Raw genomic sequence first — 15,053 nt, 5'->3', positions numbered from 1 at the left:
AAGTTAATGCTAGTGGTAAAGAACCCACCTGCCAACGCAGGAGACTTAAGAGGCACAGGTTCGATCCCTGTGTCAGGAAGATCCCCTGGAGAAAGAAATGGCAACCCGCTCCAGTATTCTTGCCTGAAAAATCCCATGGACAGTGAGGCCTGGTGAGCTACAGTCCAGAGGGTCTTAAAGAGTTGGATAGGGCTGAAGCAACTCAGCATGGCAGTTCCACTCCTAGGTACATACCCAAGAGGAATGAAAATGTGTATCCTTACAAACACTTGTGCATGAATGTTCTTGGCAACAAGAACATAGTGAAAAAGTGGAAGCAACCCAAATGCCCATCACCTGATTGAAAGGTCGGGCATGTTGAGGCATGCCCCAGAAAAAGTGCCGCAGATGAGTTCCGGAAGCTGGCTAAACTTCCGGGGGCCGACCCCCTGCAGCCCGGTCCAATCAGGTGCCCACACGGAGCCCTTGGACACCAACCGCCGCTGTAGCCGGCGCTTTCTTCCTTATATGGGAAGACCTGGCTTGGACGCCGGCCCTGGCTATAAAACCTCTTCCCACCCCTCATACCTCGCAGACTCCCTTTGTCTCCTTGCTTACCCGCCCCCGGGAGTTCTGCCTGAGAGCGACCGCCCAATAAAGGCCTTCGTCAACGGTCCTTAGAGGTGGCCCTTTCTTCCTGCGGCGTTTTCTAACACTGATGAGTGGGAAAACAAAATTTTGGTGTATCCACGGAATGAAATATTATTTGGCCAGATAAAAGGAAAGATAGAGAGTTTCTAAGGATCATGTCTGCGAGTCAGGATTCCCGATCCAGAGACAATGGCCCCGATGGGATGGAACCCGAAGGCGTCATCGAGAGTAACTGGAATGAGATTGTCGACAGCTTTGATGACATGAACCTCTCAGAGTCACTCCTCCGTGGCATATATGCCTATGGTTTTGAGAAGCCCTCTGCCATCCAGCAGCGAGCCATTCTTCCTTGTATCAAGGGTTATGATGTGATTGCTCAAGCCCAATCTGGGACTGGGAAAACAGCCACTTTTGCCATATCAATTCTGCAACAGATTGAATTAGATCTAAAGGCCACCCAGGCCTTGGTCCTGGCACCCACTAGAGAGTTGGCCCAGCAGATACAGAAGGTAGTTATGGCCTTAGGAGATTACATGGGTGCCTCGTGCCATGCCTGCATTGGGGGTACCAATGTACGTGCTGAGGTGCAGAAGCTGCAGATGGAAGCCCCTCATATCATCGTGGGTACCCCAGGCCGTGTGTTCGACATGCTTAACCGGAGATACTTGTCTCCCAAATACATCAAGATGTTTGTACTGGATGAAGCTGATGAAATGTTAAGCCGTGGATTCAAGGACCAGATATATGACATATTCCAGAAGCTCAACAGCAACACCCAGGTGGTTTTGCTGTCAGCTACAATGCCTTCTGATGTGCTTGAGGTGACCAAGAAGTTCATGAGGGACCCAATTAGAATTCTTGTCAAGAAGGAAGAGTTGACGCTGGAGGGTATCCGTCAATTCTACATCAATGTGGAACGAGAGGAGTGGAAGCTGGACACACTGTGCGACTTGTATGAAACCCTGACCATTACCCAGGCAGTCATCTTCATCAACACCCGGAGGAAGGTGGACTGGCTCACCGAGAAGATGCATGCCCGAGACTTCACAGTCTCTGCCATGCACGGAGACATGGACCAAAAAGAACGAGACGTTATCATGAGGGAGTTCCGCTCTGGCTCTAGCAGAGTATTGATTACCACTGACCTACTGGCCAGAGGCATTGATGTACAGCAAGTTTCCTTAGTCATCAACTATGACCTCCCCACCAATAGGGAAAACTATATCCACAGAATCGGTCGTGGTGGACGTTTTGGCCGTAAGGGTGTGGCTATTAACATGGTGACAGAAGAAGACAAGAGGACTCTTCGAGACATCGAGACCTTCTACAACACCTCCATTGAGGAAATGCCCCTCAATGTTGCTGACCTCATCTGAGGGGGGCTGTTGTGCTACCTAGCACCAGCCAGGGATAAAACCTTGGAGGGGGCTGAGGAGCAGCAGGAGGGGGGAGGGAAGGGAGCCAAGGGATGGACATCTTGTCATTTTTTTCTTTTTTTTTTCTTTGACTCTTTGAATAAATGTCACTTTTTGAGGCAAAAGAAAAAAAAAAAAAAGGAAAGATAGATGCTACACCATGGTGAGCCTTAAAAATAGCACGCTGAGTGAAAGAAAACAGTCACAAAAGACCACAAATGATGTGATTCCATTAACATGAGTTGTCCAGAATAGGCAAATCAGTACAGACTGAAAGTAGATTAGTGGTTTCCTAGCACTGGTGCAGTTGGGGGTGGGGGGGAGTCATTATAGATAAACAATGACTGCTAATGGGATCTGAGGTTTCTTTTTGTGGGGTGATAACATTTCTTAACTTAGGTGATGGCGATGACTGCACAGCTCTGGGAGTATACTGAATTGTCCATTTTAAGTGAGTGACTTGGAAGGTATGGGAATTTTATCTCAGTAAATACATTTTTTTAAATAACAAAAAAACGGAAGAAAGAAACTGAGAATTGCATGCGTGCAAGAGCCGCAGCAGAAGTAACCTTGGGTTTAAAAAAGGAATCATTTGATTCACGACCCAACCCAAGTAAGGAAACTTCCCCAGGCATCTCATAGATCCTCAGAGAAAGGGGGCTGAGAGAGAGCTTTCCTGGACTGATTTATATCTCAAGGAGAACAGTAACTAACACACTGCTCTACTGCTATTTTTGCAGAGTTCTGTCCCTCTATTCCACTCACTTTTTGCTTTGTTTTTATTTCTCTAGTAGTTTCTCGAGGTAAAATATTTAAAGCTATTAAAATGTGTTTGGTAACAAGTTTAGTAACAGTAAAGCTCATGGTGTTTTCTGTTCCTCTGTGGGTCTGGGTGGTGAGAGGGGAGGGCAGATAGGTAATGCTGGAAGAAAAGAAACACTGTTTTGCAGAGGAATAAAAAGAGTGTCCCCTGCTCAGCACCAAGAAGTTGATGGAGGAGAGAGGGATGCTAATTAGTTCTGGGTTTCTCACTCTTCCTACACAAACCTGTTCACCTGGGGTCTTTGTGCTGCTCCCTGCCTACCTGGGGCTCTTTGGGATTTATCTTTCTCCACTCTTCTCAACTCCCAGGTGATATCTGTTAGTTTCTATTCCTTCAGACTTCTCTTAGGTGATAATACAGTTCATTAGGTAATAATTAACCAGTTAATCTGCTAATGTCTTATTAACTACAGCCACTCTCTTTGAATTGCTTACCTCTCAGATAAAACCTTCTTAACCCTCTTTGTCAGCTCCTCCTCCCCTGCCTTCTTCCTCTCCTCAAATGCTGGTGTTCCACTGTGTTAAATCCTTCTGTCTCCATTCTGCCCTCCTGGTTATCTCATCTATTTCCAGCACTGTCTTGACACCAAAGATTCAGGTTATCTGTAATTAGGTAATATGAGAGACAGCGTATTAAAAAGCAGAGACAGTACTTTGCCAACAAAGGTCCGTCTAGTTAAAGCTTTGTTTTTCCATTAGTCATGTATGGACGTGAGAGTTGGACCGTAAAGAAAGCTGAGCGCCAAAGAATTGATGCTTTTGAACTATGGTGTTGGAGAAGACTCCTGAGAGTGCCTTGGACTGCAAGGAGATCCATCAATCAATCCTAAAAGAAATCAACTCTGATTATTCATTGGAAGGACTGATGCTGAAACTGAAACTCCAATACGTGTGCCACCTGACTCATTGGAAAAAAACCCTGATGCTGGGAAAGATTGAAGGCAGGAGGAGAAGGGGATGACAGAGGATGAGATGGTGGGATGGCATCATCGACTCAATGGACATAAGCCTGAGCAAACTCTGGGAGTTGGTGAAGGTCAGGGAAGCCTGGTGTGCTGCAGTCCCTAGGGTCGCAGAGTCGGACATGACTGAGCAACAATAATCTGTAGTTTATATCTGCCTCACCCATTTTCAAAATAATCAAAATGTGCTGCCAGAGTCACCTGTCACTCTCATGGGAACTTCTCTTAAATCTTCACATTCAGTTTGTCATCATATCTATTGATAGATTTGGAGCTGGGTCCTAAATATGTTTTCACTATGTTCCCTCCCTCCATTCTACCTTGAGTTGCCGATCATTTTCACAACTGTCTTACCTAGATTGTTATAGTCACCCCAATACCATCATCCCTGTCTCCCTCCTTAGGATCACAATGGCCTCTCTAAAACTTTGTTTCCATAAAGCCAAGGATGATGATGCCACATTTTGTCCTACAATGTATTACTATTTGTCAGCCTTCATAGAGATGGTGGATTCAGACAGGAGTCATCAGTGGATGCTAAAGCAGGAGGTAGGTATTTGACATGGAATAGAAGAATGTTACAGTCAGAATACCTCCCAACAAAATACCAATCAATTACAGAGTGGTGACTCTATAGCAGGGAAAACTAGCAGACACCAACTTGACCAGGTGATCAAGGTTAATATCACCTACAGCAATGGATCAACATGGAATGTCTTTTGATGCTTGCACTGAGGAGAACACAGTCATTTCTGTGGTACTCCTTCCAAGAATGAATCATATAGACACATATAGAGACTAGTCCCTAAACACACTGCTTTGTAGGGTGTTTATAGACATCTTCCTGTATAAACAAGGACACAAAACCTCCATATCAGGAAACCAGCATTAGTACAAACACTGCCAAGCTTTCACAGATATCTTTCAGATTTTATCTACCACAATGTCTCTTTTCCTTTCTGGTCCAGGGTCCTATTCAGGAATACATGTTACATTTCACTGTTATATTCCTTCAGGCTCTTTAGCTGTTTGAACAATTCCTTGGTCTGCTTTGGGGGAAATACAAACCAGGGTGTTCAGGGACTAGTCTCTCTCTGTGTGTCTATAAAGAGAGCATGAATACAACAGAATAAATGCAAAAAAATATTAACTGGAGAATCTTGGTGAAGAAGATGTAGGAATTGTTTTTACTATTCAGAAAATTTTTCTGTGAATTTGGAATTATTTCAAAATAAACAGTTTTTTAAAAGGAAATTTCTTGCATTCTATATGTGCTTTTTCTTTCCTCTGACCTGCAACATGGACAGGACTGTAATTGCATTTTGGTGGTGCAGATAATGACGGCATTGGGACATCACTGGTGAGTGAGTGGATAAGAATCTGCCTGCCAATGCAGGGTACACGGGTTAGATCCCCCCTCCAGGAAAATTCCACATGCCTCAGAGTGGCTAAACGGGAACACCACAACTACAGAGCCAGTTCTCTGGAGCCCAGGAGCCACAACCACGGAAGCCTCCATGCCCTAGAGCCTGTGCTCTGCAACAAGAGAAGCCACCACAAGAAGTCCGCGCACTGCAACGAGGCAGCAGCCCCCGCTCACCCCAACTAAAGAAAAGCCTGCGCAGCAACAAAGACCGCCCCACAGTCAAAATAAATAAATCTTTTTTTAAAATGGCATCCTAGGGATGTGGAGCCACATATGGAAGATATTTAGGGTTCAGAAGGGAACCCAGAAAGCCTGGGTGACATATGTAACTCTACAATGCTGATGAGAGAAATGAACTTTGATGTACTTAATCCACTGTATCTGGGAGTCTCTTGGTAACAACAGCCTTGCCCGTACCCCGTTTTTATTCCCACCACTCTTCCATATAACCCAGAGTAACAGTCATAGTAAACTAGACCATTATGTTCTACCTGGTGTCCACGACCCATACTTGATGCTGTTTCTGTCCAGAGTAAACCGTCTCCCCTTCTCATCATTTCCCTTGTCACTTCCAGTCTGCCGAACCCTTTCTTTTCATCTAGATTTGCCCTGGACTGCCCACTCTATCCGGAGAAGGCAATGGCACCCCACTCCAGTACTCTTGCCTGGAAAATCCCATGGACGGAGGAGCCTGGAAGGCTGCAGTCCATGGGGTCGCACAGAGTAGGACACGACTGAGCGACTTCACTTTCATGTTTCACTTTCATGCATTGGAGAAGGAAATGGCAACCCACTCCAGTGTTCTTGCCTGGAGAATCCCAGGGACGGGGCAGCCTGGTGGGCTGCCGTCTATGGGGTCGCACAGAGTCGGACACGACTGAAGTGACTTAGCAGCAGAAGCAGCAGCCCCACTCTATCAGCCCCGCCTCACCCCAGCTGTGAGTTCCGTACGTGTGTGCATGCTCAGTCGTATCTGAATCTTTGTGACTACATGGACCGTAGCCGGCCAGATTCCTCAGTCCAGGGGATTCTCCAGGCAAGAATATTGGAGTGGGTTGCCATGCCCTCCTCTGGTGATCTTCTGGTTCCCAGGGATGGAACCCACATCTTTTGTATCTCCTGCATTGGCAGACAGGTTCTTTACCACTAGCGCCACCTGGGAAGCCCATCTGTAAGTATTAGGATTATAGGTAATCTGGAGGTGATTTAAAGTGCACAGGAAGGGGATGCATGTAGGTTATATGCAAATGCCAAGCCATTTTATGTAAGAAAGTTGAGCATCCTTGAAATCTGGTGTCCTCGAGGGTCTTGAAACCAACCCCCAGGGATGTGGAGGGATGATGGTGTGGTGGAGCCTGGACCACCACATTCTCCTAGTTCCTCGTTGCTACTTCCACACTATTACCTCCATTTTCACCTCTTTTAAAAAGAGCATCCTTTTTCTAGAAAGAATGCCAAAAGATTGGAAATACCAAAAAGATTGGAAAGAGCACACTCATCCACAAATACCTGTAAGTATCAACTAGTAACTACTAACAATTTGATGTTTGTCCATCCAAATTTTTCTCTGTGCATGTATGTTGCTGTTGTTTGGTCACTAAGTTTCGTCTGACTCTTTTGTGACCCTATGGACTGTATGTAGCCTGCCAGGCTCCTCAGTCCATGGGATTTCCCAGGCAAGAATACTGGAGTGGGTTGACATTTTCATCTCCAGCATGTATATATACATAGACTTTAAAAGTTAAAAATTAATATTTTTAGAAAATAGGATCATCTTATGATACTTTTATGGCTTGTTTTTTTTTAATCAAATGCTATCCATGTTGATTTTTCTACAAAATTATTTTCTATAGTTAGAAATTCCGCCACATGGATGAATCATTGTTCATGTAATCGATCAATGTTTTGGGGCATTTTACAGCTATTTTTATTTTAACAAATATTTAGTTATGTTTGCAAATTTGGGGACTTAATTTTTTGAGGTTTTTGAGCTCAACTTACAAATCTTATTTTATTTATAAATCTAATATAGTTTGTTTTAAAATTTAAAACACTTTTTACTTTTTCTTGGTTAATAATTATCTTATAAACTGAAATTATTACTATAATTTATTATTAAATCTCTCAAATATTTAACAGTTTTATCAAATTCTCTTAGACATTTCAAACCATAAGTCACACATTTAGTAAATTTATTCCTTTTTAACACCCCAAATGACTAATAAAATCCAATCAAACTTCCTCAGCATTTAAGGAGTATTTACATGAAAAATAAAGCAAAACTTGCAGATTTTAACAATCAAGTTCCCTTAAATACTTAAACTGTGACTATAAATTTAATTAGTTAAATATTTCTAAGTATGTCACTTAAAGATGTAAATCTGTCAGTCTCTAAAACATATCAAATATCTCAAATCATGAACAAAACATAGAAACTATAACAATGATTACAAAACTTATGACAGCACATATTCAAAAATATTCAAAATTCAAAAATACTCTAATTTGCCTTCGTGTTTTTTTAACCATCTTAAACCTTATCTGTATACTTTCTCAGAGTTGTAAGTTTACTTATCAGACTAAGAGAAGCTCAGGCTAGCTATCATAGGTACTTAGGATCACAGGTTACTGACTTGGTGTCAGGAGATGTGAACCTGGGGGTACCTTCCAGAATAATTCACCCAGGCCAGTCTTTATTTGGCTGATCACTTCTTCAAATCATGTTTTTGGTTTGGGAGTTTAAATTAAAATCTAGTACATTATGCATTCCTCTCGATCACCGCTACCCTTTTCTAACTGTAACTTCTTACATAACTTTCCATTTCCTAAATCCAGCTGTACCCTCATCCAGTGACTCTGTTCATTCCTTTTCTTTTCTTTTATCTTTTGGCTGTGCCTCACAGCCTGCCTCGGCATCCTAGATCCCTGACCAGTGATCAGACCCGCATTTCCTGAACTGGAAGAGTCCTAGCCACTGGACCGTCAGGGAAGTCCTCTCTTCATTTCTCTGCACCTCTCCATCCAACTGCAATCATGGTGATGTATCCCCATCCAACCATCTACCTTCAAAGAACATTGACACCATCGCTGCCAACAACTTTGAAATCGACCAGTACTTTTTCATGGTCGTACCTCAACAGCCCTCTACCTTTGAAGTCTTTACATTTCATTACATCAGTCTAATAGCAGCTTCTAGTCCTTTCCTCGTCTGCACCTTAATTCAAATCTGATTAGATTTGTGTGATTTGGGGTTAGTCTGGAAAGTGAGCTTCAGCCGACTTTTAAAGGAAGGAGGGGGGTGGCCCGGTGGTAAAGAATCCACTTGCCAAGGCAGGAAATGCAAGTTCCATCCTAGAGTCAGGAAGGTTACCCTGGAGAAGGGAATGGCAATCCACTCCAGTATTCTTGCCTGGGGAATCCCATGGACAGAGGAGCCTGGAGGGCTACAGTCCATGGGGTCACAAAGAGTCAAACACAATTGAGCGTGCGCACGTGAACGCGCGCACACACACGCACACACAAATTAGCCAGGAGGGAATTCCCTGGCAGGCCAGTGATTAGGACTCAGCGCTTTCACTGCTTGGGCCCGGATTCATCCCTGGTCAGGGAACTAAGATCCCAAAAGTCCTACAGCAAAAAAAAAATAATAAATTAGCCATGAGATAAACCAAAAAACTGCCTGAAATTTCTTCCAGAAAACAGAATTGCTAGTCATAGTTATCAGTTTGTAACAACCAGAATATTTTCAGTTTCATGTGGTTTTACTTATATTAATAACCTAAAGACTGACAGCATTCTCTGCACAGTGGAATTTGAACTCTGAGTCATCAGAGAGTCCCTCTGAAATGTTAAAATTCCTTGATGACACTCTTGTACTTGTATTTTGGTCTCTTGTAAAAATTTGGGGATTTAAAATTCTCCACTGGGGATGAAAAGCAATGTGACTAATGAATTATGAAGTCATTTTAAGAGTTAAAATAGCAAGTAACTTTTAACAACACTTAAACCAATATTACCTTTCTATCAACAAAAATGACTACATTGATTATACATATTTCTGGACCATATAGATCCCACCCCCTTTCCCCTGCCCATACATTCCACCTTCTGTGGTGTCAGTGACATAAATCAGAAGTTTACATTTTGGTAATAGATTGGAGTGCAGTGTACACTTGATAGACTCCGAAAGACCAATAGTACACACAGGCTATTTCTGGATACTTAACAGAGAGGTGCCGGCTTCCTGGGTGGCGCCGTGGTAAAAATCCACCTGCCAATGCAGGAAAGGCAAGAGTCACAGGTTCGATCCCTGGGTCGGAGGATGCCCTGGAGGAGGAAATGGCAACTCACTCCAGTATTCTTGCCTGGACAATTCCATGGAGAGAAGAACCTGGAGGGCTACAGTCCATGGGGTTGTAAAGAGCTGGACACAGCTGAGCACACATGCATACACACTGCAGAGAGCTACAGCAAGGGAGTACTAAATGGTCATCTTAATAGTTAAGTTACTTTCCTCAAGCTAAAGCTATTTGTGTCCTTCTGGTTATAGGTGAAGGAGACTGTACAAGTATTAAGAGAACTTTCACCAGCCTAGGCTGAGTTTCCAAATCAAAGCAGAGGCTTCAGAGGCTTAGAAGATATAGTGAGTCTTTGCTCTCTCTGCCCACCCCTTCCTTTCTCTCTTTTTTTCTTTCTCCGTTACTCTTTCTTCTTCCTCTATTTTCTTCTCTTTGTTTGTTTTCTCCTTTCTAAAATTAAAAATCCAACCATCTAGAGCTGAGCTGGCCATGAAAGTTGAGGGCAGATACACACACACACACACACACACACACACAACACACACACATATATTTCATCATATCATTACTAGCTCCAAACTTTCCCCCTCAATGACAAAAAATCCCATCCACTCCCCTAGTCATTTACCTAAAACTTGTGCATTTTTCATCTTTGACATTTTGATTATGTTTAGCCAGATAGATAAATTTTCTTGGCTTTCAAGTAATTTTTTTACTTTCTGAGAAAAATGTTTGTACATTTATGGGTTAAGGGTTCAAATTAAATAAGCAGAAAGAATCTTTTTCTTTTAAAAAATATAAATCTAAATTCCCAGAGTTTTTTTTAATAAACATGGCCAATTTAAAAAATTATTAATAGTTTGGAATTTCTGCATTACAACTCATGATTGTTATGCCATGTGAATTTTTAGAACCATTGTCAAATTTGGGAAAATATCAATGAAATTCCTTTCATAGTAAGCAGTAAGATTTCAGCATCATTTCACTGCATTGGTGCCAGTGTCACATGTTGTCTAGTTTAGAACCACCAGAGTTTATATGGAAAAGATGTGTTAGATATATTAAGAATCAGCCCAATAATAGAAGTGGAAAATGTGTCACTTCACACAAGCCATGCTTGTGTTTGTAGCTGCTCTAGGTTTTGTCCAACAAATATGGGAATTTTGACAAATTCTATTTTATGCCACTCGCACTTTTTAAAATAGTGAATGGTTTTTTTATGCTTGTACCTGTTGCGTTGGTGACGGTGGTCTAGTCGCTAAGTCGTGTCCAACTCTTGGGACCCCGTGGGCTGTAGCCCTCCAGGTTTCTCTGTCCATGGGGTTTCCCAGGCAAGAATCCTGGAGTGGGTAGCCATTTCCTTCTCCAAGGACCTTCCTCACCCAGGGATCAAACCCAGGTCTCCCGCATTGCAGGCAGATTCTTTATCGCTGAGCCACTTGGGAAACCATACACATGTAGTATTACTGAACACATTCCTGACAGGAGAGGACTTCCATTTTGCCCAGGTGCTGAAGAAAAGCAAAGCTTCCAGGTTATAGTTTCACACGTTTGATGGCTGGAAGAATTTTCTACAGACTAGGCTCTAGCTTTGCATGTTTTCAACCTTGTCTCTCCTCTATTCTCTAGATGCTGCATGCTTTATATTGTAATATGAACTCTGGTCCTAGATCCTGGCATCATGGTTCATGGTGAGTTGGCATGAATAGGTAGGAATCCTCTTAGAAGCCATTCCTATACTCTGGATGATTATCAATTACTTAATTATACATGGAAGTGACTATGAGTCCCATAAACATATTCCACTAAACCCAAACCACACAAGTATCCACCCAACCCATAATCAACAGGTCTTACTGTATAGCACAGTATTCACTATCCTGTGAAAGTAAAAGTGCTGTTCTCTTAGTCACACTCAACTCTTTGCTACCCCAAGGACTATAGTCTGCCAGGCTCCTGTCCATGGAAATCTCCAGGCAAGAATACTGGAATGGGTTATCATGCCCTTCTCCAGGGGATCATCTTGACCCAGGGATCAAACCCAGGTCTCCTGCATTGCGGGCGGATTCTTTACTGTCTGAGCCTCTAGGAAAGCCACAGGATATTGGTACTGATATAAATATCAGTATCCTGTGATAAACCATAATGGAAAAAATATGAAAAAGAATACGTATATATATTTGTTTAACTGAGTCACTTTGCTGTACAACAGTAATTAAAACAACATTCTGGTTCGGCTATACTTCAACAAAAATTTAAAAAATTTTGGTTGGTGCCAACATAGCGATAGATAAATCAATCTGTCTATCTCCAACTGAACATCTCCGACATGCTTCAACACAAGGGGAAGTCTGAGTGGAAAGAGATGATAATTCTAACCAGTGATGAAACATGTTTTGGAATTCTCTGGCAGTCCAGTGCTTAAAGACTCCATATTTTTACTGCCGAGGATCTGGATTCAATTCCTTGTCGGGGAACTAAGACCGTGCAAAGCAGGAAAGGAGGTTGGGATGGCTAGAGTAGACAAAGAATCCATGGCTTTTCATTGGTGAGTCTTAGTCAAGAAAGAAAACAGTCTTTCTTCTTCCTGTTGGGCTCCGCTATTGTTGCAGGGTATGAAAGCTCCCCCTTCTGGTCTCCTGACTCTATTTAATTAAAGCTTCTGTTAATTAACTTTTTACAATATTTTTTCTGTTTATGTCTGTAGTAAAATCCTCTCTTTCATACCCGATATCAGGGCCTTCATGTTTTCTTGATCAGTATAGGTAAAGGGTTTATTAATTTTCTTAGTCTTTCCAAAGGATCGATTCTTGACAATTGAGTCTATTATGTACATGTTTCTATTTATTTTTTTTACTTTCTTTGGGCTTAATTTGATAAGAGTTTTCCCCTAACTTTTTGAAATGGTCATTTATATCATTATTTTCAGCCTCTTTTCTAATATATGGATTTAAGGTTATATTTCCCCTTTAATTATGTGTTTAACTATATTTTGATGTTTTCATTAATTTCTAGTTTAGTTCCACTGTCCTTAGAGACTATAATGATTTTAGTACTTTGAAATTCAGTAAGACTTGCTTTATATCACAGCATATGGTCAGTTTTATAAATGTTCTGTATACATTTATATTCTGTAATTGGAAGTACAGTGCCTAACAGGTCAAATTTGCTCATAAAATTTGCATTTTCCCTATTGATTTTTTTCTGCTTTATCTGTTATTGAGATACATGTTTAAATTTTCCAATTTTGATTGTGGATATGTCTATTTTCTCCCTTTAGTTTTGACAATTTTCATTGCACATTTTGAGCATATATTGTATGCAAACAAATTTGGAATTGTTAACTTTTTTTTGGCCATGCCTTGCAGCTTGTAGTTATCTTAGTTCCTTGATCAGGGGTTGAACCTGGGCCCACCATAGTAAAAGTGCAGAAATCTAAACACTGGACTGGCAGGGAATTCCCTGGAATTGTTAAATCTTATCGATGACTTTAAATTAGAGATATGAAATGTCCTTCTTTATATCTAGAAGTTTTTCTTGATGGTTTGTGTTATGTACATTTTACCATCCTTTTACTTTCATGCTTTTAGATTTCTGATTATGGCAAAATATATGTTTGATTTTTATAAATCTTCCATGGTTTCATGAAAAGGATACAAACTTTGGTGCTAGGGTGCAAAGTTCTGTGTTTGGCTAAAGACCAAGCCAGTTAATTACATTATTAATATATTAATATCTTTGTTTTTTTGTTCACATATCTATTAAATTCTGAAAGAGCTTTATGAAACTCTATTATAATTGTGTGTGTATGTGCATGTGTTTCTAACCAAGTTCTTGCATTGTTAAGTGCTTTTGGACTTTTGCATTCAATATTTATTTGGTGGGTAAAAGTTTGTCATGATTATCATTACTAGTTTGTGGAGTTTACCACCTTTATCTCTACGTAATAGTCTTTTTCAGTGTTTTGGCTTTAATTTTTCTATGGTTGATATTAATATTCTCATTCTTGGTTTCTTTTGTTTGTTTGCATTTAGGCAAACATCAAAAATCCTAAATAAACTGTTGTCTCCAGATCCCTGCTGTGTGCTAGGTAATGTGAGGTGAGGAGGTTAGCAGTCTGTGCAAAAGACAAAGTTTCTTGATTTCAGGAGTTTCATTTTAATTTTACTACTGGCATATCTCATTAAGAGTCTGGCTTGCATACATATACTTTTTCAGCAAATCTCCTAATTTGAAGTTTTTCATCAAAGAGTATAAATAAACAAAAAATCTACACTGAAACAAATATCTAATCTCTGAAACAGTAAAATCAATTATTAATACAGAACTATCAGCTTTAAAATGACAATAATGGACTTATTATAAATTATAGAAATATTAAAGTGGTTTTCTAGAGTAGGGGTGCTTACTTAACCAACAGAAACAGTGCAGTGGGCTTAGCTAAGCCGAAGGAAATTCAGCAAGGCTGGTGGGAGCTGTATGAGATGCTAACAATGGTACACTTGATTATTTGGGTTATTTCCAAGGTACAATTAATGTTAAAGTTGTATTTGATTTTAATGTATTGCACAGGAATACAATAAGAATGAATGTCTTTAAGTCCCTTGAAAACTTGTAAAAGTGGCAAACTGCTTTTACTACCACAAAGACTCAAAAATCACAGACAAGTATATAAGTACGATGACAGTTGAGAAATGGAATATTTCCTGCCATGTCCCTGGTGGCTCAGATGGTAAAGCGTCTGCCTGCAATGTGGGAGACCCAGGTTCGATCGCTGGGTTGGGAAGATCTCCTGGAGAAGGAACTGGCAACCCACTGCGGTATTCTTGCCTGGAGAATCCCACGGATGGAGGAGCCTGGTAGGCTACAGTCCATGGGGTCACAAAGAGTCGGACACTACTGAGCGCCTTCACAAACACGAATGAACGAATGTCAATAAACAAGAATGTCTTAGCCATCAGTGATTCCAGCCCTTCCAGTGTGAATTTTTGAACCTGGAGTGAGCCCAAGAAGGAGAACAATACCTTCTATCTGGCAGCCATTAGGCTGTAGCCACTCCCTATGGTGAGCACTGAGGAACTGGAGGAGGAGGATGTGAAAAACACAGGGTAGCAGCCCCAGATAGCTGAAATGCATATGAAAGGAGTGATTTCAGAGAGCCCAGCCTCTTGCATCTTCCCACACATAGAAGAGTGCTAAATTCCTTGAGATATCTTTTTGTTGTTGTTGTTCAGTGGCTCAGTCTTGTCCAACTCTTTGCAACCCCATGGACTACAGCACGCCTGGCTTCCCTGTTCTTCATACCTGAGATATCAGGTTTTCCTTAATTAACAATATTCTTTGGGCTTCCCAGATGGCATTAGTGGTAAAGAACCAGCCTGCCAATGCAGGAGACATAAGAGATGCAAGCTCCATCCTCCGGAAGGTCCCCTGGAAAAGGAAATGGCAACCTGCTTCAGTATTCTTGCCTGGAAAATCCTATAGACAGAAGAGCCTGGTG

General features: G+C 41.4%; 1 protein-coding gene across 1 annotated transcript; it reads left to right on the top strand.

Moving 5' to 3' along the window:
* The first annotated feature begins 771 nt into the window (after window positions 1-771).
* On the top strand, window positions 772-2,185 carry LOC122447450 (eukaryotic initiation factor 4A-I). Its single transcript, XM_043478085.1, has one exon. The coding sequence runs from the start codon at window positions 786-788 to the stop codon at window positions 2,004-2,006; it is 1,221 nt and encodes a 406-aa protein (XP_043334020.1). The 5' UTR covers window positions 772-785; the 3' UTR covers window positions 2,007-2,185.
* Window positions 2,186-15,053: the final 12,868 nt, after the last annotated feature.

Source organism: Cervus canadensis, chromosome 9 (genome assembly GCF_019320065.1).
Source record: "Cervus canadensis isolate Bull #8, Minnesota chromosome 9, ASM1932006v1, whole genome shotgun sequence".
Taxonomy (NCBI): Eukaryota; Metazoa; Chordata; class Mammalia; order Artiodactyla; family Cervidae; genus Cervus; species Cervus canadensis.
The sequence above is the reverse complement of the archived record's forward strand: the minus strand, read 5'-3'. Positions and strand labels throughout refer to the sequence as shown.

Coding starts and splice junctions, on each gene's coding strand:
- LOC122447450 (XM_043478085.1), top strand. CDS start 786: ATGTCTGCGAGTCAGGATTCCCGATCCAGAGACAATGGCCCCGATGGG.